Here is a 20,213-nt window from a genome sequence, read left to right as displayed (position 1 = left end):
TACATTGTAGAGGTGTTCTTCTTCCTCTTTTTGCAGTTTTGGTGTGCTGCAATATGTTGTGGCCCTTTAGAACAGTGTTCATGTGTGCTACCTATTTATTTTGATATGAATGTTATGTGCAGTTCAGATACAAAACCTTTAGCTTTGTAATGTCTAGTCTTGATTGTTGGTGTATTTCCCAGGATCCTCTTGGCAATCTTTTGACCTTCAATTCACACACTGCTATTTTGCTCTCGTCTCTTTTCTTTGATACATCACTTCTTGCCAAATTTGATCCCTTATCTTTAGTTTAAAACTATCTTTACTTACCTAGAAGTGCAGTTCACAAGATTGGCTCCAGCATGGTCAGATATGGATTTTTCCAATAGTTGCCCCAGTATTAGTGTCAGTAGCCCAGAAACTGAAACCCACCATTCCCACCTGTCTTTGAGCCTGTATGCATCTCTCCAATTTTTTGCACCCTATGCCAATTTGTACATTGCTCAATTAATACACTGGAGATTCGATGTTTTACTTTCTAATTTAAAGCCTTGTTCCTCATACTCTTTATGCAGAATCTCTTTCTTCATTTTCTCTTTGTTGCTGATACCTACATGGACCATAATGATTAGATCTACCTACCTCTTCAAGTCTCTTTCAACCTGAACTGATGTCTCAAACATTGCATTGGGGTGCCTGTACACAGCCACCTAGACTCTTGCAATTTGCTGTACAGAATTGTGTCGCTCTTAACCTCTTTATACTATCAACTATACTACTTCTGCATTCCTGTTGTTCCTCGCCTGAATGACTTCCGGTACCAGTCATTGGTAAAACTGTTCATTGACCCTGCATGCCCTGCTCTCATCCGAAAGAACCTCAAATCTACTAGACAATTGCAGAGGTAGACACTCCTGCCCTCTGGCTCCCTTCCCTGCCTTGCTCACAGTCATGCCCTCCTATCTCTGACCAAAGGAAAAAAATCAAAAGATTCTATCCTAAGTGGTGTGACTGTCTCCCAGTACAAGAAGTTTCCTCCACCCTGATTCTTCATAATGTCTGTATTTCAGACTTCAACTCAAACATTGGGCCAAAGCTGCTCGAACTTCACTTACTTCAGACACGTTTGTCATGAATCACAATGGTATCCAGGAACTCCCATAAGCTTTAGTTTTGACACATCACCTGCTAACCTTAATGAACTTTGTTGAATTATTTGATAATATTATTCATTTTTGTTATTTTATATATGCCATTAACTTTAGCATGGTCAATTCACCTAACCTGCATGTTTTTGGACTGTGGGAGAAAACCGGAACACCTGGAGGAAACCCACGCAGACACGGGGAGAATGTGCAAACTCCACACAGACAGTTGCCTGAGGCGGGAATTGAACCCTGGTCTCTGGCGCTGTGAGGCATCAGTGCTAGCCACTGTGCCACCATGCCACCCAAATCTTAGCTACCTACTAGACTCACTAAACAGTGAGCTGCTTTCTCTGTAGCAAAGCAAGTAATTTTCATCATCTCCAATGAATCTAGCTCTGTCTCAAACTGCCTATATTAGGATCCTGTCTTCACAAGTTCCTCTAGGTAATGATGAAAGGCCTGTAGCAGAATCATCACCTTACTTGCTCCTCTCGATGATACTGACTACATGTCTCAGGGTCTTTCTCTCACCCATTTTTTTCCCTGAACACAAAAGTTATTGATTCTCTCCTGACAGATGTTGTCTGACATGCTGAGCATTTACTTTTATATTATGGACTTCCAGCATTTGAAGTATTTTGCTTAGACTTAGCTTTTTATTCAGTGTCCAAATATGCTTTACCATTGCTTCATCTTTATTTGAAAAATATTCCGCAATTTTTGCAAAACAAATTTTAAAGATAATCTATTCTAATCCCCACCATTGAAATTCCACTGATGGTTCTTATTGGAGAGGATCATGATTCTCAGTCAAACACAAAATAAAATGCTAAAGCAAGAAAACAACCAAAACACAAATATAATTGTCTATTTCTGACATATGTTTCTGCCTACTTATGACAAAAAAAATGTTTTTGCAACTGCTGTGCATAATCACTGGTGTAGGGACAGGTTATATAAATCATGATGCAAACCACATTAAAAAGTGAATATTAAGAGATGTAATTAGAATTTATTTAGCATGTTCCTCAGTAGAGTTGACAAAAATCCAATAATAATTATTGCAAAGCTGTGTACCAAGTTGTCTCTTCTATATTCATTTCTTGACAGGAAACTGGATGATGATGACAGAAAAATTATTTGTCACGCTGAATGAAATCCTGAAGAGAAAACTTCAAGCAATTTAAGGGAGACAGTACAACTTACCAAAATCTGAAAGTGATATGGATGGTTGCAACCATGATCAACTTGGATAGTAAGCTGGTAAAAATAATTTGTTTGAATCCTTTCAGGATGATTGTCAGAAGTTGATATTCACAGACAATGAAAGCTGTCACAAATATTTTTCTCTTCCTCCAGAAGGTGAGTTTTTTAAAAAAAAAATCTCACTTCAATGAACAGCAGAGCTTTGTTAATAAATGCCAGATAGTAAATTGCTATTTATTTGACATAAACATGTTCTACCTCTTTGATTAGGTACTCCAGTACTGAACATTCAGTTCAACAAATTCAGATCATAAACCGAGCTTCCACTTAGACAGACAGCAGGTATTGGAAATGGTCCTGTTGTTGCCATTCACACTTCATTTACTCATCTTTTGTACTTGTAACCCACCTTGCACCATAATTCCGTACCTCTCACAATTCTAGCTTCCTTTTCCTCTCCACCAACCCTTACCATTTTTGGCTGCATTCAACCTTGAACTTCTTGCATTTTTATTTGCTCATCAATGGTGGAGACAGGTGTTGCTAAAGTGTGTGGTGTGTTCAATGTATTCAAGAGACTCTTATTCAATATATTTAGAAGTGAGATATTTGATTGACAAGATATATGTCACGATTTGGAGATGCTGGTGTTGGACTGGGTGTACAAAGTTAAAAATCACACAACACCAGGTTATAGTCCAACAGGTTTAATTGGAAGCACTAGCTTTCAGAGTGCCGCTCCTTCATCAGGTGGTTCATCACAACCACCTGATGGAGTGGTGCTCCGAAAGCTAGTGCTTCCAATTAAACCTGTTGGACTATAACCTGGTGTTGTGCGATTTTTAACTAGGTGATATATAAGTTTTGTTTTGACAATATTCATGAACAAATTAAGTCTGCATTCAGCCTTGAAATCATAAGTGGCAAGAAAAACTTGTGCTTCATAGGTGCCAGGCAACAACAGAAAACTTAGATATTCCACACTACATTACATGATTCAGACATATTCTGCAATTTTAACTTCTGAGCCAAGATCATTTGCCATTACTATTCGGATTTCATTCTTTATGAGCAGATCCATCTCTCCTTATGATCCAGATGGGGGTGTTACGAAAGAGCTGCATAATTGTAAGCTAATCCACACATGTATTCCAGGCATCTGGGGGTCAAAAAGGTCAACTTTTCAGAGTCATAGCATACAGAAACAGACGCTTTGGTCCAACCAGTCCATGCTGAACACAATTCCAAACTAAACTAGTCCTAGCTGCCTGTTCCTGGTCCATATCGCTCCAAAGCTTTCCTATTTATCTACTTATCCAAGTATCATTTAAAAGTTGTAACTCTGCCCGCATCCACCACTTCCTCAGGAGGTTCAAACCACATGTGAACCACCCTCTATGTAAAATATTTGCCCCCATGTCTTTTTTAAATCTCTCCTCTCTCACCTTAAAAAAATATGCCTGCTAGTTTTGAAGGAGGGAGAGTGTTGGAGATGGACGAAAGGGTCTGTGGGATGGAGAGAAAACTCTTGTTCAAAGAAATAGGCATGGAGGCGAGGGTGACAGAAGAAGAGTTCGAAGTAATGTCATGCCTGAAATTCACTAAGGTGGAGACCCAGAGGGATAAAACTGAGACCTCTGTTGAGTACAGAACGTTCAACATGCGAGGAGGGATAGTAAATACATGACAGGGGCTGGGAAAGGAGACAGCAATTAGAGGGAAGGGGAGGGGAGGAAGGTTCCAGAGGGCCATGAGTATCTCTGAATTGCTGCATTTTATGTTCCTTGATGTTTGAAAGAAAGATTCTTGCTACCATGTTGAATAAGGCAGTGGATGAAGTGGAATTTAGAGGACAGTGCAGCTCTGAGCCAGCGTGAAGCTGGTGGAGAGAAGTCAAGTGTGCATATAACAATGCGTGGCACTGAGTGTGAATCTCAGAATGCGGCAGAAACAGCTGTCTATTGGATGCTAGATACTATGGATCCATTGCTAGCCCAAACACCCATTGTTAGACACTAATTGTCCCCACTAGTAGCAATACATTCTCCTAAGCTGACTGATATCAACTCCTTTGTCTTTCCAACTGTACTTCTCTCTCTTTGGGCTCTATTGTTTATTTCTTAACCTCTCTCCCCACCCTATTTTCTGCATAAAAAACAGCTTTTTCTGAACTACCAGATGTTCTGAGGAAGGGTCACTGGATCCGAAATATTAATTCTGAGTTCTCGCCAGACCTGTTGAGCTTTTCCAGGAATTTCTGATTTTGTTCCCAATCCAAGTCAATAACATTTGTATAAATAATGCTGATAAACAAAGAAAACCAGCTTGGGTGTCTAAAAATTTCACTTGATTAGGTAGCAACCACTGACATGCTGGCTAAATTCATCAGTTCATAACTGTCCAAGCGAGTGTTTATTCTGTACCTAATAATAATGTCTAGCAGCCCTTCCACAAGTAATGCAACACCAATTGGTCCATAACTTTGCTCTTCTGAAATCATGCATAATACCAGCATTATTTCAATCCAAGTGACAATCCCAGAATCAAAAGTTCTGAAAAATCATGATGATTGGCACAACAATTTTCTAACTCATTCCCTTGGGTGAAAATCCTCAGATCCAGAAATTTAAACTATTTTAGTCTTTTTAGTTCTACTTTCTCTATCACTCCCTTCTTATAGCTCACATTAAATCTAGTTCATTCATTCCCTCAATCTATTTCTAGTTTTCTTTGTACTCCTGGGATTTAACACTTATCCTCTACTCTGAAGATCAATACAAAGTAGTAGTTATAGAGTCATCGAGTCATACAACATTGAAACCGACCTTTGGTAGCATAATGATAACAGACTGGATTTACACTGAGTAATTGGGAAGGTAGAATTGGGAAACCTGACCTAACAGATCTGTCTCTTAAGTATGATCCTTACCTGTTGGATGCGTTTGCAAAGATAAAACAGGCAGTGGATGAGCAGGCCAACAGGCTGGAATGCCTGCTGCCATTTACTTGCAACATAGGCTTAGTTTTAATGATAAATGTCAAGCACTAAAAGTTGGCTCCACACCAGTATATCCTCAACGGTAGTTACAGATGGGTAATGAATGCTCTTGCCAGTTATGCATAATCCCCATGAACGTATTAAAAAACCTGTAATTTCTTAACCTCTATTTACAATATCAAAGAATTACTGCTTAATTCAATTAGTAATCGTAGAATTTATAGATACTTAAAAGCACAATAGTTAAGATCCTATAAACAAAATTATTTGACTTATGATGAGAGAATTTATTTGATATGGGTGGACAGATGGTCAGATTCCCATTTGTCAAATTTCAAATGTTACTGAGAACCTGACGATAGCGTGTCTTGAATCTTACATGCAAAACTCCGTTGAAGTGTTCACAGATGGCTTGTAAGACTGGCAGACAAAACAAAATGATGCTTTCATGTAAATGACTGAACAGCAAAATTATGTCAATGTAATTCCTAATGCATGAACACCTCCTGCAAAGATGGTGCTGCAATTTGTTGTTAAATTCAAGAAAATTACTGAGTTACTTCCTCTTTAAAATTACATAGAAATTTATTAAAATAATAACAATATTAAATATTATTTAATACCACCCTGTTTAAAATGCAAGTGAAGATCTGTGGGATTATCTGGCCATTTAATGGCAGTGTTGTTCCATGAATAACTGCTCTTGCAGGTAAAACTATCTAATGAGATCCATCAAAGGAAATTACAAACAGACAAAACAGTGATAACATTAAAAGACTATTATAACCATTTCAAACATAAAGGAAATTTTAGTACTTAATAGTGCACACCTGAATAATCGCCAAGAATAAAAATTAACAAAATGACATAATGGGATTAAGGGTTCAATAAACTGAATAATTCTTCCTCAAGTGTATTTGCACTGATAATACTATTAATATTTACTGACATTTTGTCATTAAATTATGCAGTTCACTCTTATTTCACACCAAACTGTAATCATCATGCAAAATTAGCAGGTACAGACTGTTAAATCATAAATATAAATTATTGCTATATCTAGGATTTAAGCCCACCATATTATTAAACTTAAAATAATAATTTTTCTTCTATAAACAATTCTCTACCTTTTCAATATTTTTCATTTCATTATGCATATTAACATAATTTATTTTGATATTTCTCAAAATTTCTCAATATAGTTTCTAAAGGTTTCCATCAGTAAATTTAAAGAAGTGATATGAGTTGCTTAGCCATAGTAAGGAACCCTTAATAATATACTGAAAACAAAGATCTCACAGGTACTGGCTCAAAGCTAAAAGCTATTCACCATATTACATCTCAGCATCTAGCTGGTATGCAAAGTATTGTGATTTATTTTACGCAGCAAGCAGTAGTGAAATTCACCTTGCTTTCTTCTTTTTAGCTTAATCCATACAATTCTTGTAATTTGATAGATCTAAATTACTTTATTGAAAACCTTGCATTTCTTAAACCCTGAACATGGACATATCATTTACTGTGAATATTGCAATCTTACATTAACAGTTGTTCCTATTACAGTGGCATTGTCTTTACAAATCTGAGTCAGCATTCAATGTTACCTTTCTGCAGTTATGAATCTACTCAGTGTCTCTCTCACTCACATATACATAAACATACACACCCCTTTGATACTACTTGTACATTAAAAACTATCTTTCCCTGCCAGTTCTACCCTTCCCTCCATCAAATACAAAACGCTCTGACTTCTTTGTCACTGATTGCGAACATTCTTTCAATTACCTTTCTTCTCCATTCCCTAGCTTTCAGGCTAAACTTGTCCTAATCCTCAACTCTCATCTTTCTCAAGTTTCTCCATCTCCCCATATAGATACATTAAACTTATCTTGTCCACTCAACCAACCTCCTATGTTCTCAACTATATGTTACCAACCACCAAATCTCCCTTTCTAGTTCTTAGTTGATAGTGTTAAGAGTTTCAGCTCCTCATGCCTTCAAATCTGTTATCACCCTCTCCACACAAAAAAAAACTCTGGGTACCTCTGCCCTTGTAGACCAACACTCAATCTCCAGCTCCCTTTCCTCTGCCTTAAAAATCCATGCCCATCTTTCCCACAATTCTAGGTTTCTGCCTTTCCGAGAGTTCTGTTTTAGCCCTTATCTAAAGTAATAAATCACACCTACTGTGACTATGATATTGGAAAACTATCTCCCCCAGATATAACCAATACATTTGCTGCCTTTGATCTAGTTAACTGCACCACCCACCTTTAGCATTTGTCCTCCATAGTCATTTTGAATGGCACTGCCCTTATTTGTCTCCAACAGTCCATCTATTCAGTCATAAGTGGATAACCATCGGCAACAATTTCTCTTCTTCTTCCTGTGCTGTTACATCTGCATTTTCCTAAAGATCAATCTTTAGTCCTCTATTTTCGATCCACACAACAGTAACCTAATGCTGTCAAAGTTTTACCACACCCAATCTTGCAGGTGCGTCCTCACAGTGTCAGCAGTGCTCAACACTCTCTTTTAACTGGAATTATCATAAACAACTGAAGGTTCATTTTTAGACATTACATGCAGAACATTTGTCCTTCCTCTGATACTTCCATCGACAATGTGTTATGGTGTGGACACCCAAATTTCGTTGTACTTTCAATTCACACAGGCATAGTCAGAGTCAAAGAGAATGTGATCCAGAGGGAACAGGCCAGCATGAGCATGAGTATTCAGGAACCTACTGGCATGCAAACAACAAATACCAGGCTACCCTGCATTCAAAGTGCCCCATGGCAACATTAGGCTGTGCTTAACCTGATATGTGAATGGATATAGCCTCCATACTGTTCTGCACAAAATGAGAAACATTATGACTCCTTTATTGTCATGTCAAAACATCGCTGAAGTGGACAACCCCCAGATGGTCCAAGGAGGGTTCATCAGACCCTCAGGAGTGACCTTATGGGGTACAATACTTGGAACAGTAGTAGATATGCAGACATACAATGAAGCCATTCAACTCTTCAAGGGTGCTATTATCTATGAATAACACCATGCCTGATCTGATTCTTACCTCATTCACCTTCCCGTCTGCCCATATGACTTTCGATTCCCTTGCCCATCAAAAAACTATCAATCTTAGTCTTTTGGGAAAGCATGATGTCCTGCAAAGGGTTTATAGCTCATCAGTAGCCTGGAGCAGCCCATCCAGAGCGTAAGCATTAATCTCTATCAAGACTATCCAAAACAAGTGGTTACAATAGACAAAAGTGGTGTCCTGGACTGATTTGCCTAAAAGCCTAGCTGTATAGATTGATGAGGAAAATGAAAGTTTGGATATTTCAGTACTTTCATTTTCCTTTGCTTTCCAGCTCCTCTTGAGACTCTGATGTTTGTTGTACATAGCTCAGTGATAATGCCTGCCACTGCAGAAATGCAGAACCCATGATTTCAGGTCAATCCCTGAACCAGGCTGGTGGCAATGCTTCTCAATGCCATTTAGACAGGGAGGTCACAGCCTGCCTCAATTTAACTGAATTAATGTGGTATGTAATCATAAAGTAAGTTACATATCAATTAGTCAAAATAATTTGCAAACAAACATCATTGTAATGTATTAGATTGAACTATTAAGCAGATGAAACTTTGAAAATATTTGAGAACGATATTAAAGAAACTGTTGGAACTTGTTATACTAAAAAGTTAAGTTCCAGAAAGGTCTTAGATGTTTTTGGAACATTTCAACAAATTAGTTTGGGGAAACTGCAGAATTGCACTACATCTAACTGAATAATCTGCTAAATTTGTTTGGGTATCAGCATTTTTTCTCGATCAATTACTAATCATTGTTCAATACAAATCTACAAATAATACAATCTTATGTAAGAGCTTCCAGCATGATTTCATTTTTCTGTGAACATCACAATTACATTATTAGCCATTGACCAGATGACTTGTGAAGCCTAAACAGATAAAAATGACATTAATTTTATCTGCATGCTGTATTTGTAAAGTAGTTGATTTAGGACACTCTAGGTAATGCTTACCATTGAGACAGATTTCACTTCAAACCACCTTAGGATGCCAGGCAATTTGTATGCTGTCACGTACGTGGTCCTTTCAATCCACATATTCTATGAAAACAGTTTATAGCAATTAGCTTAGCTTTGGAAAAATAAAACTATTAAGAATCATTCACTAGACCTGCCATTATGCACAAAACTGCACTAATAAATGATGCAGTAAAAAAACAATCTTGACTCCTGTTTGACGTTATTCATCTTGCATGGGCACAAGAGAAAAGAAAAATGCATCAGTAAAATTATTTCAGTTTCTTTAATTTCAATTATGAAAAATTTACAAATATAGTTACTTTAAGCTCCAATTATTCACCATTCAGTCCTTTTGCCTAATATGCTGCTGTTTAGAAGTGTGATTAGTTCTAAGTAAGCAAAACATTTGTAGGTCAATCTGATTAAAAATCTAGGCTGGACATTTTTTCTGAATCTCTGAACATTGAATAATAAAAAAGAAAATAATGGATATGTCAAAATGTACAACAATATAACTGGGGTTTAAATAATGAAAGATTCGAGAAGCGTGAATGATTAGAATTACAATAATAAAGTACTCCCTGCAGTATAGGTGAATTGGAATTAAATTCAAATTGTAAATAATTATAACACATTTCTCTCTCAGCTTTGGAATGCACATTGTCACTGGAAACATTTGAAAAGTTAGCACTGTTGTGGTCAATTAACAGTTCTGAATAATAGTCATTTTCTTTTAATCTCAACTCTTTTGTTCTTTTTACAGCTTCCAAATTTAAAATAAAATCTTCTGCATTTTATATATGACTTGAAACATGGCAAACTTATTGATCAGAGGAAGCAAAAGGTATATAAAGTTGCATTATGATGAAAGGTGCTGATGAGCAAAGACTGGAGGTTAGGAGGATGCTCAATAAGCAGAGGGTCAAATTCAAGCCTAGGTGAAAAAACAGAACTTCAAAGATTTTAAGTACTTTGAGCAATGATTGCGCTTAAAGATCTCACTTTGGAGAACAATACGTTCTTTGATCTTTAGGGCCACTTAAATACATCACAAAAGCAATTTTCAGCCATGTCTCATTCCAATATTTTCTCTTTTTATTAATGCAAATATTAATGGGAGTCCACTGCTTTAGAATGCCATTTATTAGAAAATGATTAAAATTAATGACTTTTATAAGCATATGCCCACCTCTACCAATTAAGAACATATTCCAACTATGTCAAAAGTTACAGTTAAGAAACAAAGTATATTACAGCAAATTCATTGTCAGGGTCTTTCTCTCCTTTCCTGATTGGTCTTGAATACTGGAACTTCTGTACTTCATTCACTGTGTAAAAACTGTAAAAGAAAAATCATAAAAACTGTAAGAGCAAAAACAATTCTAGGTAAGAATACAACTGCTACGATAAATCAGTCATTTTTCATAAGCCTTTCAGACCACTCCCATGATAGAAATAAAATCTAAGTTATGGTTATAAGAGATAGAGCCCAGTACATACAACAGAATTTTCTGAACAAGATATAATTTGCTGAGGAATACAATATATTAGTCATAGAGGTGGCAAGTTGACTAGTTATAGAAGGTGCCACAAATTAAATGTTATCTAAACTTAGAAATGAGGCTACAATATCAAATCACTTCCAATGATACACACACAGAAACTGTTAGTACTCCTTTTATTTAGTTAGATTTTAACAGAAGTGACACTGACACACACTTTACTTTTGGAACAGCCTTGAACTTTACGTTGAACATTGACAATTGTCACTGTCGTGATTGTAACAAGGTCAGCCAGGCGGACCTCAGAGAATGAGTTAAACTGGTCCAATTAGTGAGCCCTACCTGGGTGATTTTCCTGGTGGTGGAGTAGTAATAAAATTATTTACACCTGGTGTTTTCACTGTGTTTTGCACCTATGCATAAATGGGATGGGTGCTAGAATATAAGCACTATAGTGGGGCGTGGGAGAGAAAATACACACAAAAATAGAAAAAGGAAAAAAGATATAAACAGGAAGGTCCAAGGTTCTGTTCACTCTGACAGCTGACTGAGGAAGCTGGATCAGTGTCAAGGACACTCCATGTGTAAATAAAGGATGACTGAGTGGCAGGATTCCAGTGACAATGAGAGAGAAGTATACTCCTGAAGAAATTCCCTCCCAACAGTCATCGCTGAGTTGGGGTAAGCATTTCTGACACCATGCTGTTAGTTGGGAAGGTTGACTCAGTTGATCCTGCTGTCGAAGACTGGGCCCAGTATGTGGAAAGAATGCATTTTGTTTTCCAGACAAATGACATTGGGCCAAATGAAAAGCAATGATTAATTCTCCTAAAAGCTTGTGGACCCGCACCTTTCCTGGTCATCAGGAACATAACCTTTTCCTGAGGTACCAAAAATGAAAACCTTTCGGGAGTTGATGGATTTAGACCCTAAACCTCTAATTCTGAGACGTTATCAGTTTTACTCAGCAATTTGAGAAGCAGGGGAGTCCAGGGGATTTTTGACTAGATTAAGACAACTGGTAGAGGCATGCGATTTTGCATTAACCCTTAATAAGATGCTAAAAGACTTTTGGTATGAGGGATCAATGATGTAACTATGCAATAGTGTCTACTGGATGAGGCCCAACTGGACTTCAAACAGGCACTACAACTGACTTTATCATTGGCAAGTACAGCATACGAATTGCAGTGTATTTTGATGGAAGTGGATACCCTCACCAGCTCAACAGACCTTGGGGAAGACAACTTGAAGAATGGCAATTGCATAGCCTCACTCAGGACACATCCTGAACACAGGGACTCTTGGTTATGGATGTAAGTTTGCTTGCTGAGCTGGAAGGTTCATTTTCAGGCGTTTCATCACCATACTAAGTAACATCATCAGTGAAGCACTGGTGTTATGACCCGCTTTCTGTGTTTAGGTTTCCTTGGGATGGGGATGTCATTTCCTGTGGTGATGTAATTTCTGGTTCCTTTTCTCAGAGGGTGGTAAATGGGGTCCAAGCCGATGTGTTTGTTGATAAGAGTTCTGGTTGGAATACCATTCTTTGAGGAATTCGTGTGCGTGTCTTTCTAACATTTACCAGCAGGGAATTTGAGTTCTCCCTGATGTTGAATGATATTCGACATATAAGATCAGCGCCATACCACCCATCATCCAATGATCTGGCAGAAAGAGCAATCCAAACTTTGAAGGCAGGTTTGAAGAAAAAAACAGCTTCACTAGAAACCAAACTGTCCTGGTTCCTATTTGATCATGTAACTTCAGGGATAACTCCAGCAGAGTTGCTAATGGGGAGAAGACTCCGCATCAGGTTAAATCTGATCTTCATGGATCCGGGGGGTGAGTTAAAAGGCATCATGAATGCCAATACTGGACACAAGACTCTGCTGACTGAGAGAGACAGTTTCTTTCAGGGGACAAACTTTGGTGTAGGATCCATGGGAATGGCCCTGCAGGGGTAAGAAGCATGGTCGATGTGAGGTCAGGTCTAGTATAAGGTTTGGGTAGGTACGACAGTCAGTCCTGAACAATGATGTGGACTATAAGAAAACTGCAAACTCTTAAACGGTGTGGGAGAAAAATGTGCCCAGCTCCTTGATTCTGACTGTTCTGGAACCAGTGGTTCTTCCTCTCCATCAAGCATTGAAGATACCCCTGAATCTGAGACGGACATGACAGATGTTGTCACCCTGACACTTTTGCTGCCCGAAGAAGGGAATGAATTTCTTCTGAGAAGCTCCAGGTGCAAGAGGCAAGCTATTGTGCATTACATGCCATCTATATCCAAGGAAGAGTTGGAGGAATCTGAGCCGGTCCTACTGTTTGTAATGACGTCAGCCAGGTTGACCTCATTGAATGAGTTCCCTGATTGGGGTTGTTAAGCTAGTCCAATCAGGGAGCCCTAGCTGACAGATATAAACAGGAGTGTATGTGAGTTTCCAATGTCGATTGAGTTAGATAAACTTCTCTTTTCCCTCTTTTTCACGTTCTTGCATAATGCGGATCATAATATTGCAAGTTAATATTGTGGATGTTAACACTAAAATGGAAATGGCATGTTTGTAAACAAGGACAGCTGTCCATTTCTTAGCTAATCTTGAAGAATGCAAGAGCTTTAAACCTATTTAAATGTCTGTAAATTGGACAATATTTGTCCACTCTGATTTGCCCTCTTGGATGTATTTCAGTTCATCATTACGGTGTCTCTAGCGGTTCTGAATTTGAATTGACTCAAGATTGATAGGTTAGGGTTGTCATATATTCAAGGTGATTGAAATGTGCATGAGCATAGACTGAGCAGTCCCTTTGTGCCATTGTTTTGTAAATAAAATAGTTTTGGACAATATAAAAAAAAAGGAGTGTCAAAGGTTCTGTTCACCCTGAGAGCTAGGCCTCCCCATGTGTAAATAAAGGGGTGACTTTGTGACAGGATACTTGCCTCTGGAGTTATTTCAGTCCCATCTATTCAGGAAATAATTCATGGAACTTGTTCTACTAGATTTTGAAGTTTTTCTATAGACATCAATACTGATAATTAAAGTTTGAAATTCAATTATGTTTCAGTAAAGCTGTTAAGTGCATCATTAATTCATTTACTTAAAAAAACAGTGGAGAGAGGAAGTTAATGTGTATATATTTTAGCATCTCATGTTGTAATTTCTGGCCTTCTAGGATAAACTTAATAATATCCAGAAAATATCACCAAAACAACTTCTGTCTTGGAGTTTCTTTGCCAACTGGATAATATAGTCAGTTCGCAGCAGAAAACCATGAAGTCTGATCGTAAGCCAACTTTATATTTGAGTACCATACTCTAGATGTGAACGATCACTGTTCAAAAAATAAGTTTCATGATTGACAAACCTGACCCTAAAACCTTCTAATTTCTAAACTGACTCTCCAGTTAGTCTTCTTAAAACCAACAAATAGTATCACAGCAAAACCTCTATCCTATTGCTAAACATGTGCTGCCATCCAATTTACCACTATTCCCCAGTCTTTTACTTTTTGCCTTGTGAATTAATTGTCTTCAAGGAAATGTCACTCTGATCCAGAGGGGAAGGTGATTGAGGACAACTGTGCCAGTAAGTTCAGGTGGAAAAAAAAATCTTTCAAGCTGGGGAAGGTAGGCTCTTGACCAGGAGACCTGAGTTCAAGTTCCACCTACTCCATTGGTCTGTAATAACATCTCTGAATGGATTGATTAGAAAATCTAAACAGTGGGTCTTGAAATAATCTGGAATAATCATTTTGCTGTTTTTAATTAAAGATATCAACCTGGTGAATGAGTTAAGTATAAATTACGAACTGCGGATGAGAAGTTCATTTAGGGCTGATTGTCAGCTGCTACTGCTCATTAGGTCAGATGGATTTTGGAGGCTATTACTTATCCTAGTGGACATGGACTCCAAACACTACTTAAGGTGATTGACATCACTTCAAATATACTTGCTGCTTCAGCTGTGACGACCACCCATATAATGACAGACCTTCTGGTACACTTGAGCAACACCTGTTCCTTAAATTCTCTGAAGACTTCATCTAAAAATATTGTGGAACATCACACTATTGGAAAAAATATAGGAGTCATCATCAACCTCTGCTGGGGAGAGGGATACAACGGTGATGTGGGTGGACTCCTCACCTTGTATAGGAGTGTCTGTGCCTCTTTCAAGAATGTCACATCTGAAAATCTGTGTACATTCTTTTTTCAGTCCCCAAGCTCTCCTGCAACCTGCTGCTGGATGCTAGACAGTGTACTGAACACCTTCTTTATAAGGAGGCAATATATACAGCTTCATGAAATGGCTTCTAATCAGTATTCATATGCAAAACCTTGAAATGTCTGACTAAGAATCTCCTGTCAAGTTATGGTAATCATCAATTTGGACCAAAAATTGTGTACTGAATCCAGACTTTCAAACAGACATGTATACTAGCTGGCACAATCATTTTGTGTCTGTATTCATCCTTGCTTAGGTACCCCCAAGATGTACAATACTGTGAAACTTAGCCCCTAGGGAAATGTTTCCAAGGATGAGATATTAGTTATACAAATAGATAGACGTTTTGTTTTCATCTTTTGAGCTTGGAAGATGCATAAGAAATTTGACAATGTGATCTAAAATAATGAAGGGTTCAGATCAAGTACGTAGAGAACTTTCTCTATGGCTGAGGGGTCAATTAGCAGAGAACAGAAATTAAGTAATTGGTGAAAGAATTAAAAGTGACTCGTCCCTTTGCTTTTGTACTCACTTCAAAATAATACCAATTACATTTGTGCTCCATTCTGTTGTTCTTGAACAATATCATCCCACACTTATTCATATTAAATTGTATTTGCCATGTGTCTGCTTATTTCAATGGTCTTTTTTGAAACATTGCACTATTCTGTCTAATTTTTACAATGTTCCCAGGTTTTTTGCACAGGTTAAAGTTTATGAATGACAAATGATGAGCCAACTTAATTTTCCAAAGCTTTCATATGTTTCTGTTGCAAATGAATGATAACACCCCAGAACACCAAATCACACTTTTATTTTCCATAGTTATTATTCTTCAGCAGTAGGAGACTTTTGTTTTATAAATGATTCTCATACTTAGTATAAAAGTTGATTGTTGGAGTAAGTATCTGCCACAAGCTAAGGCAGTGACCAAATTTTTATAAATAAAAAAACCCAGTAATTATGAAACTGTGATTTTTAAACTTCAAGAGGTTGACTTGAGAAACCCCTATGGCAGTCAAGGTGCTGCAGAACAAAGGCAGTATATGATGCTGAGTGAAGAAAAATGTAATATATAAAGTGTAAAATATTGCAGGTAAGAAAGGTAAAATAAGCAATATACTTTACAAATGGTTTTGAAATAACCAATGACATTTTAATGCACTCAATTGAACACAGCAGCAACTATAAACCTAAAACTCTGGAATAAAATTCAAAAACAATGAATACCAGAAACACTTAGTCAAGCAATATCCGTGCAAAGAAAAATAAATTAACTTTGTGGATGTAGGTACCCTGTTATCTAGTTAACTCATTTATTGTCTCCACAGAAGGTGAGTAACTTGCTGTTTGTTTCCAGAATGACATGCTTTAGCTGCAAATATTAGGAACCTGCTTGATATTTTGCTTCTTTTACAGCAGAATACAAGTCGGAGGATATTGCAATCGAAGTGTGCATTTGATCTGGTCAGATTGCAATGTGAGCATTTGGCTTAGCCCTGGTTGCCAAGAGACAAGTGAAACATTCAAGTGCTTGAGACACTGTAGAGAAGAGCCTTAATTCAAATACTGCTCTAAATTAAACTTTGACAGGAGGACAACAAAAGGGCATAGGTTCAGAATAAAATGTTACCATCGAGGTAACATTGTAAAGTCCGTCACGCAAAGATTGATAAACACCAAAAGGAAACTCTTGCAAAGATGGTAGAGTTAACAAGTTAGGAAACAATAGAAATGTAGTGGGAGTGTTTAAAAGGGTTGTCTATGGGTGAATGCATAAGTAGGGGCCAAATAACTTTTCTGGATGGATCTTGTAGCATATGTAAATAATGAAGGTTGGAGTCGGTTTTACCTCAGTATTTGTTCAGACACAGTCTTGTTCTTGAATTTTGGTGGCAGTTCACGTATGGTTTGCACTGTGAAACACTGAATATCTACAAGAGTTTGTTAAAGAGTTTACTTGAGCATATTTCAAACACCATTTATATATCAGGTATGGCTGAACCACATCATGTGTCCATGCAAAATTTATCTATAACTTCAGGATTATCCTGGAAAGTAAATATAACCTCTGGCTTTTTACATGTAATATCCAACTATCCCTGCACATTTCTCTTTGCTTTTTCAATTCACATTTCAAAAACAAGGTGCTAATGGAATTCTTTGTCAGTAAATTTGAATCCATTTGTTCCATTACCTCAACTGCCCATCTTCACCAAATAAAACCTCCTCTTCATGCTCTCCCATGCCGTAGTTCTGAATCAACTTTATTTTCTACTGTTTCCCCTATTTAGTTATCAATTTGAAGTCACAGCATCTCCAGCAATTATTTTTCCTTCAATCCGTTACCACTGGAAGCTAGCAAGGATACATCCTCTTTCAGAATTACATGTTGTTCTTAATAACACCAGATAAAAACATCAGATCAGATTTCAAATTTATGTTGACGACACCCAGCTCTACCTCAGCATCACCGATATGGTTTTCTCTATTGTTTTTGTCTAGCATCTAGCTTTATATGATCCACAATGTCCTTGCCTTAAACGTGGGGAGAAATACATTCATTTTTAATTCCCATTACAACCTCGGTACCTTTTCCAATGAATGCTTCTATGCCATTCTGGCAATAAGTTGTTTGCAACCATGGCATCATATACAACTATGAACTAAATTTTTGATACAATATTAACTCCATTATAAAGTCACTTTTTCTTAATCTGCAGAGGATCACCTGTTTCCAAAGGTAGCAAAGGTTCAAAAATCAAAGACTCAACAATAGATGAGCTAAAGCGGAAGTAGGTGATATTTTGCCAACTCGCATCTGGCATATTGTGTATAATTTTGTCCCTTTACTGGAGGAAGGATGTAATTACACTGGAGGCAGTTCAAAGAAGACTCACTAGATTAATTCCAGAGATGAAATGGTGGACTCATGAGCAGTTTAGGAATACTTTTGCTCGAGTTCATAAGAATGAGAGGAGATCTAATTGAGATCTAATTGAGATATATAAGATGTTAAAGGGGATTAACAAAGTAGATGTTGCGCAGACGTTTCTCCTTGTGCAGCAACCTAGAATGAGAGGTCTTGGATTTTGGCAGATTCAAAACAGAAATGAGGAGGAATTGCTTCTCTCAACGGATTGTGAATCTGTGGAATTAACTGCCCCAGAGTGTGGTGAATGCTGAGACACTATAAATTTGAAGACAGAGATTTTCAATTACAGAGTCATAGAGTTACACAGCATGGAAACAGATCCTTTGGTCCAGCTTCTTCATGCCGACCACGTTTCTCAATTTAACCAGCCCCATTTGCCTGCATTTGGCCCTCTAAACCTTTCCTATTCATGCAACTTTTTAAATGTTATAACTGTACCTGCATCAACCACTTCCTCTGACAGTCCATACCATAAACGAATAAGTCTATGTGAAAAGTTGCCCCTCAGATCCCTTTTAAATCTTTCTCCTCTCACCTTAAAATTATACCCTCTAGTTTTCAACTCTCCAATCCTAGAGATAAGACCTTGGCTATTCACCTTATCAATGCCACTCATGATTTTATAAACCTCTATAAGGTCACCTCTCAACCTTCTATGCTCTAGGGAAAAATGTCCCAGCCTATCCATATAAGTCATACCCTCCAGGCCCATTAACATCCTTGTAAATATTTTTCTGTACCCTTTCCAATTTAATAATATCCTTCCTGTAGCAGGGTGACCCGAACTGTATAGAATACCCCAAAAGTGGTCTCACCAATGTCCAGTAAAGCTGCAATGACATCCCAACTCCTACACTCAGTGCTCTGGCCAATGAAGGCAAACATGGCAAATGTCTTCTTCATCACCCCATCGACTTCTGATGTTACTTTCAAGTAAATATATACCTGAACCTCTAGTTCTCTCTGATCCCCAGGGTACTACCATTAACCGTGTATGCCCTGCCCTGGTTCATCTTATCAAAACGCAACTCCCCGCATTTAGTTAAATTAAACTCCATCTGTCATTCCTCGGGCCACTGTCACAGTTGGTGAAGATCCCATTGTACTCTTAGATAATCTTTTTCATTGTCCACTATACCACCAATTTGGTGTCATCTGCAAAAGAACTAACAATGCTTCCATTGGACCCAGCACTGATCCCTGCCGAACACTGCTGGTCACAGGCCTCCAGTCTGAAAAACCCCCCTACCACCACCCTAACTCATACCATCAAGCCAATCAGGTGTCCAATTGGCAAGGTATTCTTGGATCTCATGTGATCTAACTTTAGTAACTAGTTTACCAAGCAGGACCTTGTCAAAGACTTTGCTTAAGTCCATGTAGACAATGTCTACTGCTCTGCCCTTATCTAATGTCTTGGTCATGTCCTCAAAAAAAACTCAATCAAGCTGGTGAAACACTATTTTCTTTGCAGCTTGTACTTTAACTACCCGTAAACTGATGAGTTAGAACAGATCAAATTGGTAATTAAAATTACCATATTGTCAAGAGTCTTTCAACTTGTTCATGAAGCCACTGGTATCTAAAGCACTTCTACCCAATTTCCTTCAAGAGGCAGGTAATAGTCAGCCAATTCACCTTTTTGGGAGACAATAACAGAATACCCTTTCCCTTTAACTACAACATAGAAATTAAGATATTAGCATGCTCATGGTTTAAACCATGATTGATGAGTAGCAGAACAAATATAGTCAAGAAACACAAGACCAAAAAGGAAAACAAAGAGTCTTGAAGGCTTTTGGCTAATTAGCAATAGGTTAAAAGGATTATGGGAAGATGGCATGAAATTGGAGTTGAGGTCGAGATGAGATCAGCCACAATAGTATTAGACAACGGAGCAGATTCAAGACACTGAATTGCCTGATCCTGTTTATGTTCTTACTATACTATGACTGCAAACTACTGTACATCATTGCGCCAGAGCTGTTACTAGATTATAAACACTGCAGGTGGAACAACACTGATTCGGAACCACGATAAGCAAATTCAAAAATATATGTCAATAAAATCTGAAGTAAACAAACGTTTCACTTTTTATTTCAAACAAAGCAATTTTTTTGGCATTTCGCATGTCTCAAAGTCTTTCCTAACAAAATTT

The 20,213-nt window shown here is 37.7% G+C and overlaps 1 protein-coding gene across 1 annotated transcript in view; it reads right to left on the bottom strand.

The window, feature by feature from the left end:
* dock1 (dedicator of cytokinesis 1) overlaps positions 1 to 20,213 on the bottom strand; it is a 592,086-nt gene that overhangs the window by 60,721 nt on the left and 511,152 nt on the right. The window contains exons 42-44 of the mRNA XM_087998957.1: positions 16,973 to 17,054; positions 10,644 to 10,728; positions 9,384 to 9,470 (exon numbers count right to left, since the gene is read on the bottom strand). Coding sequence (XP_087855083.1) covers positions 9,384 to 9,470; positions 10,644 to 10,728; positions 16,973 to 17,054 — 254 coding nt within the window. The remainder of the gene's footprint in view (positions 1 to 9,383; positions 9,471 to 10,643; positions 10,729 to 16,972; positions 17,055 to 20,213) is intronic.

Source organism: Chiloscyllium plagiosum, unplaced genomic scaffold, assembly GCF_037043375.1.
Source record: "Chiloscyllium plagiosum isolate Xiang-an unplaced genomic scaffold, Cpla_swu_hap1 HiC_scaffold_22, whole genome shotgun sequence".
In the NCBI taxonomy this organism is placed as follows: domain Eukaryota; kingdom Metazoa; phylum Chordata; class Chondrichthyes; order Orectolobiformes; family Hemiscylliidae; genus Chiloscyllium; species Chiloscyllium plagiosum.
The sequence above is the reverse complement of the archived record's forward strand: the minus strand, read 5'-3'. Positions and strand labels throughout refer to the sequence as shown.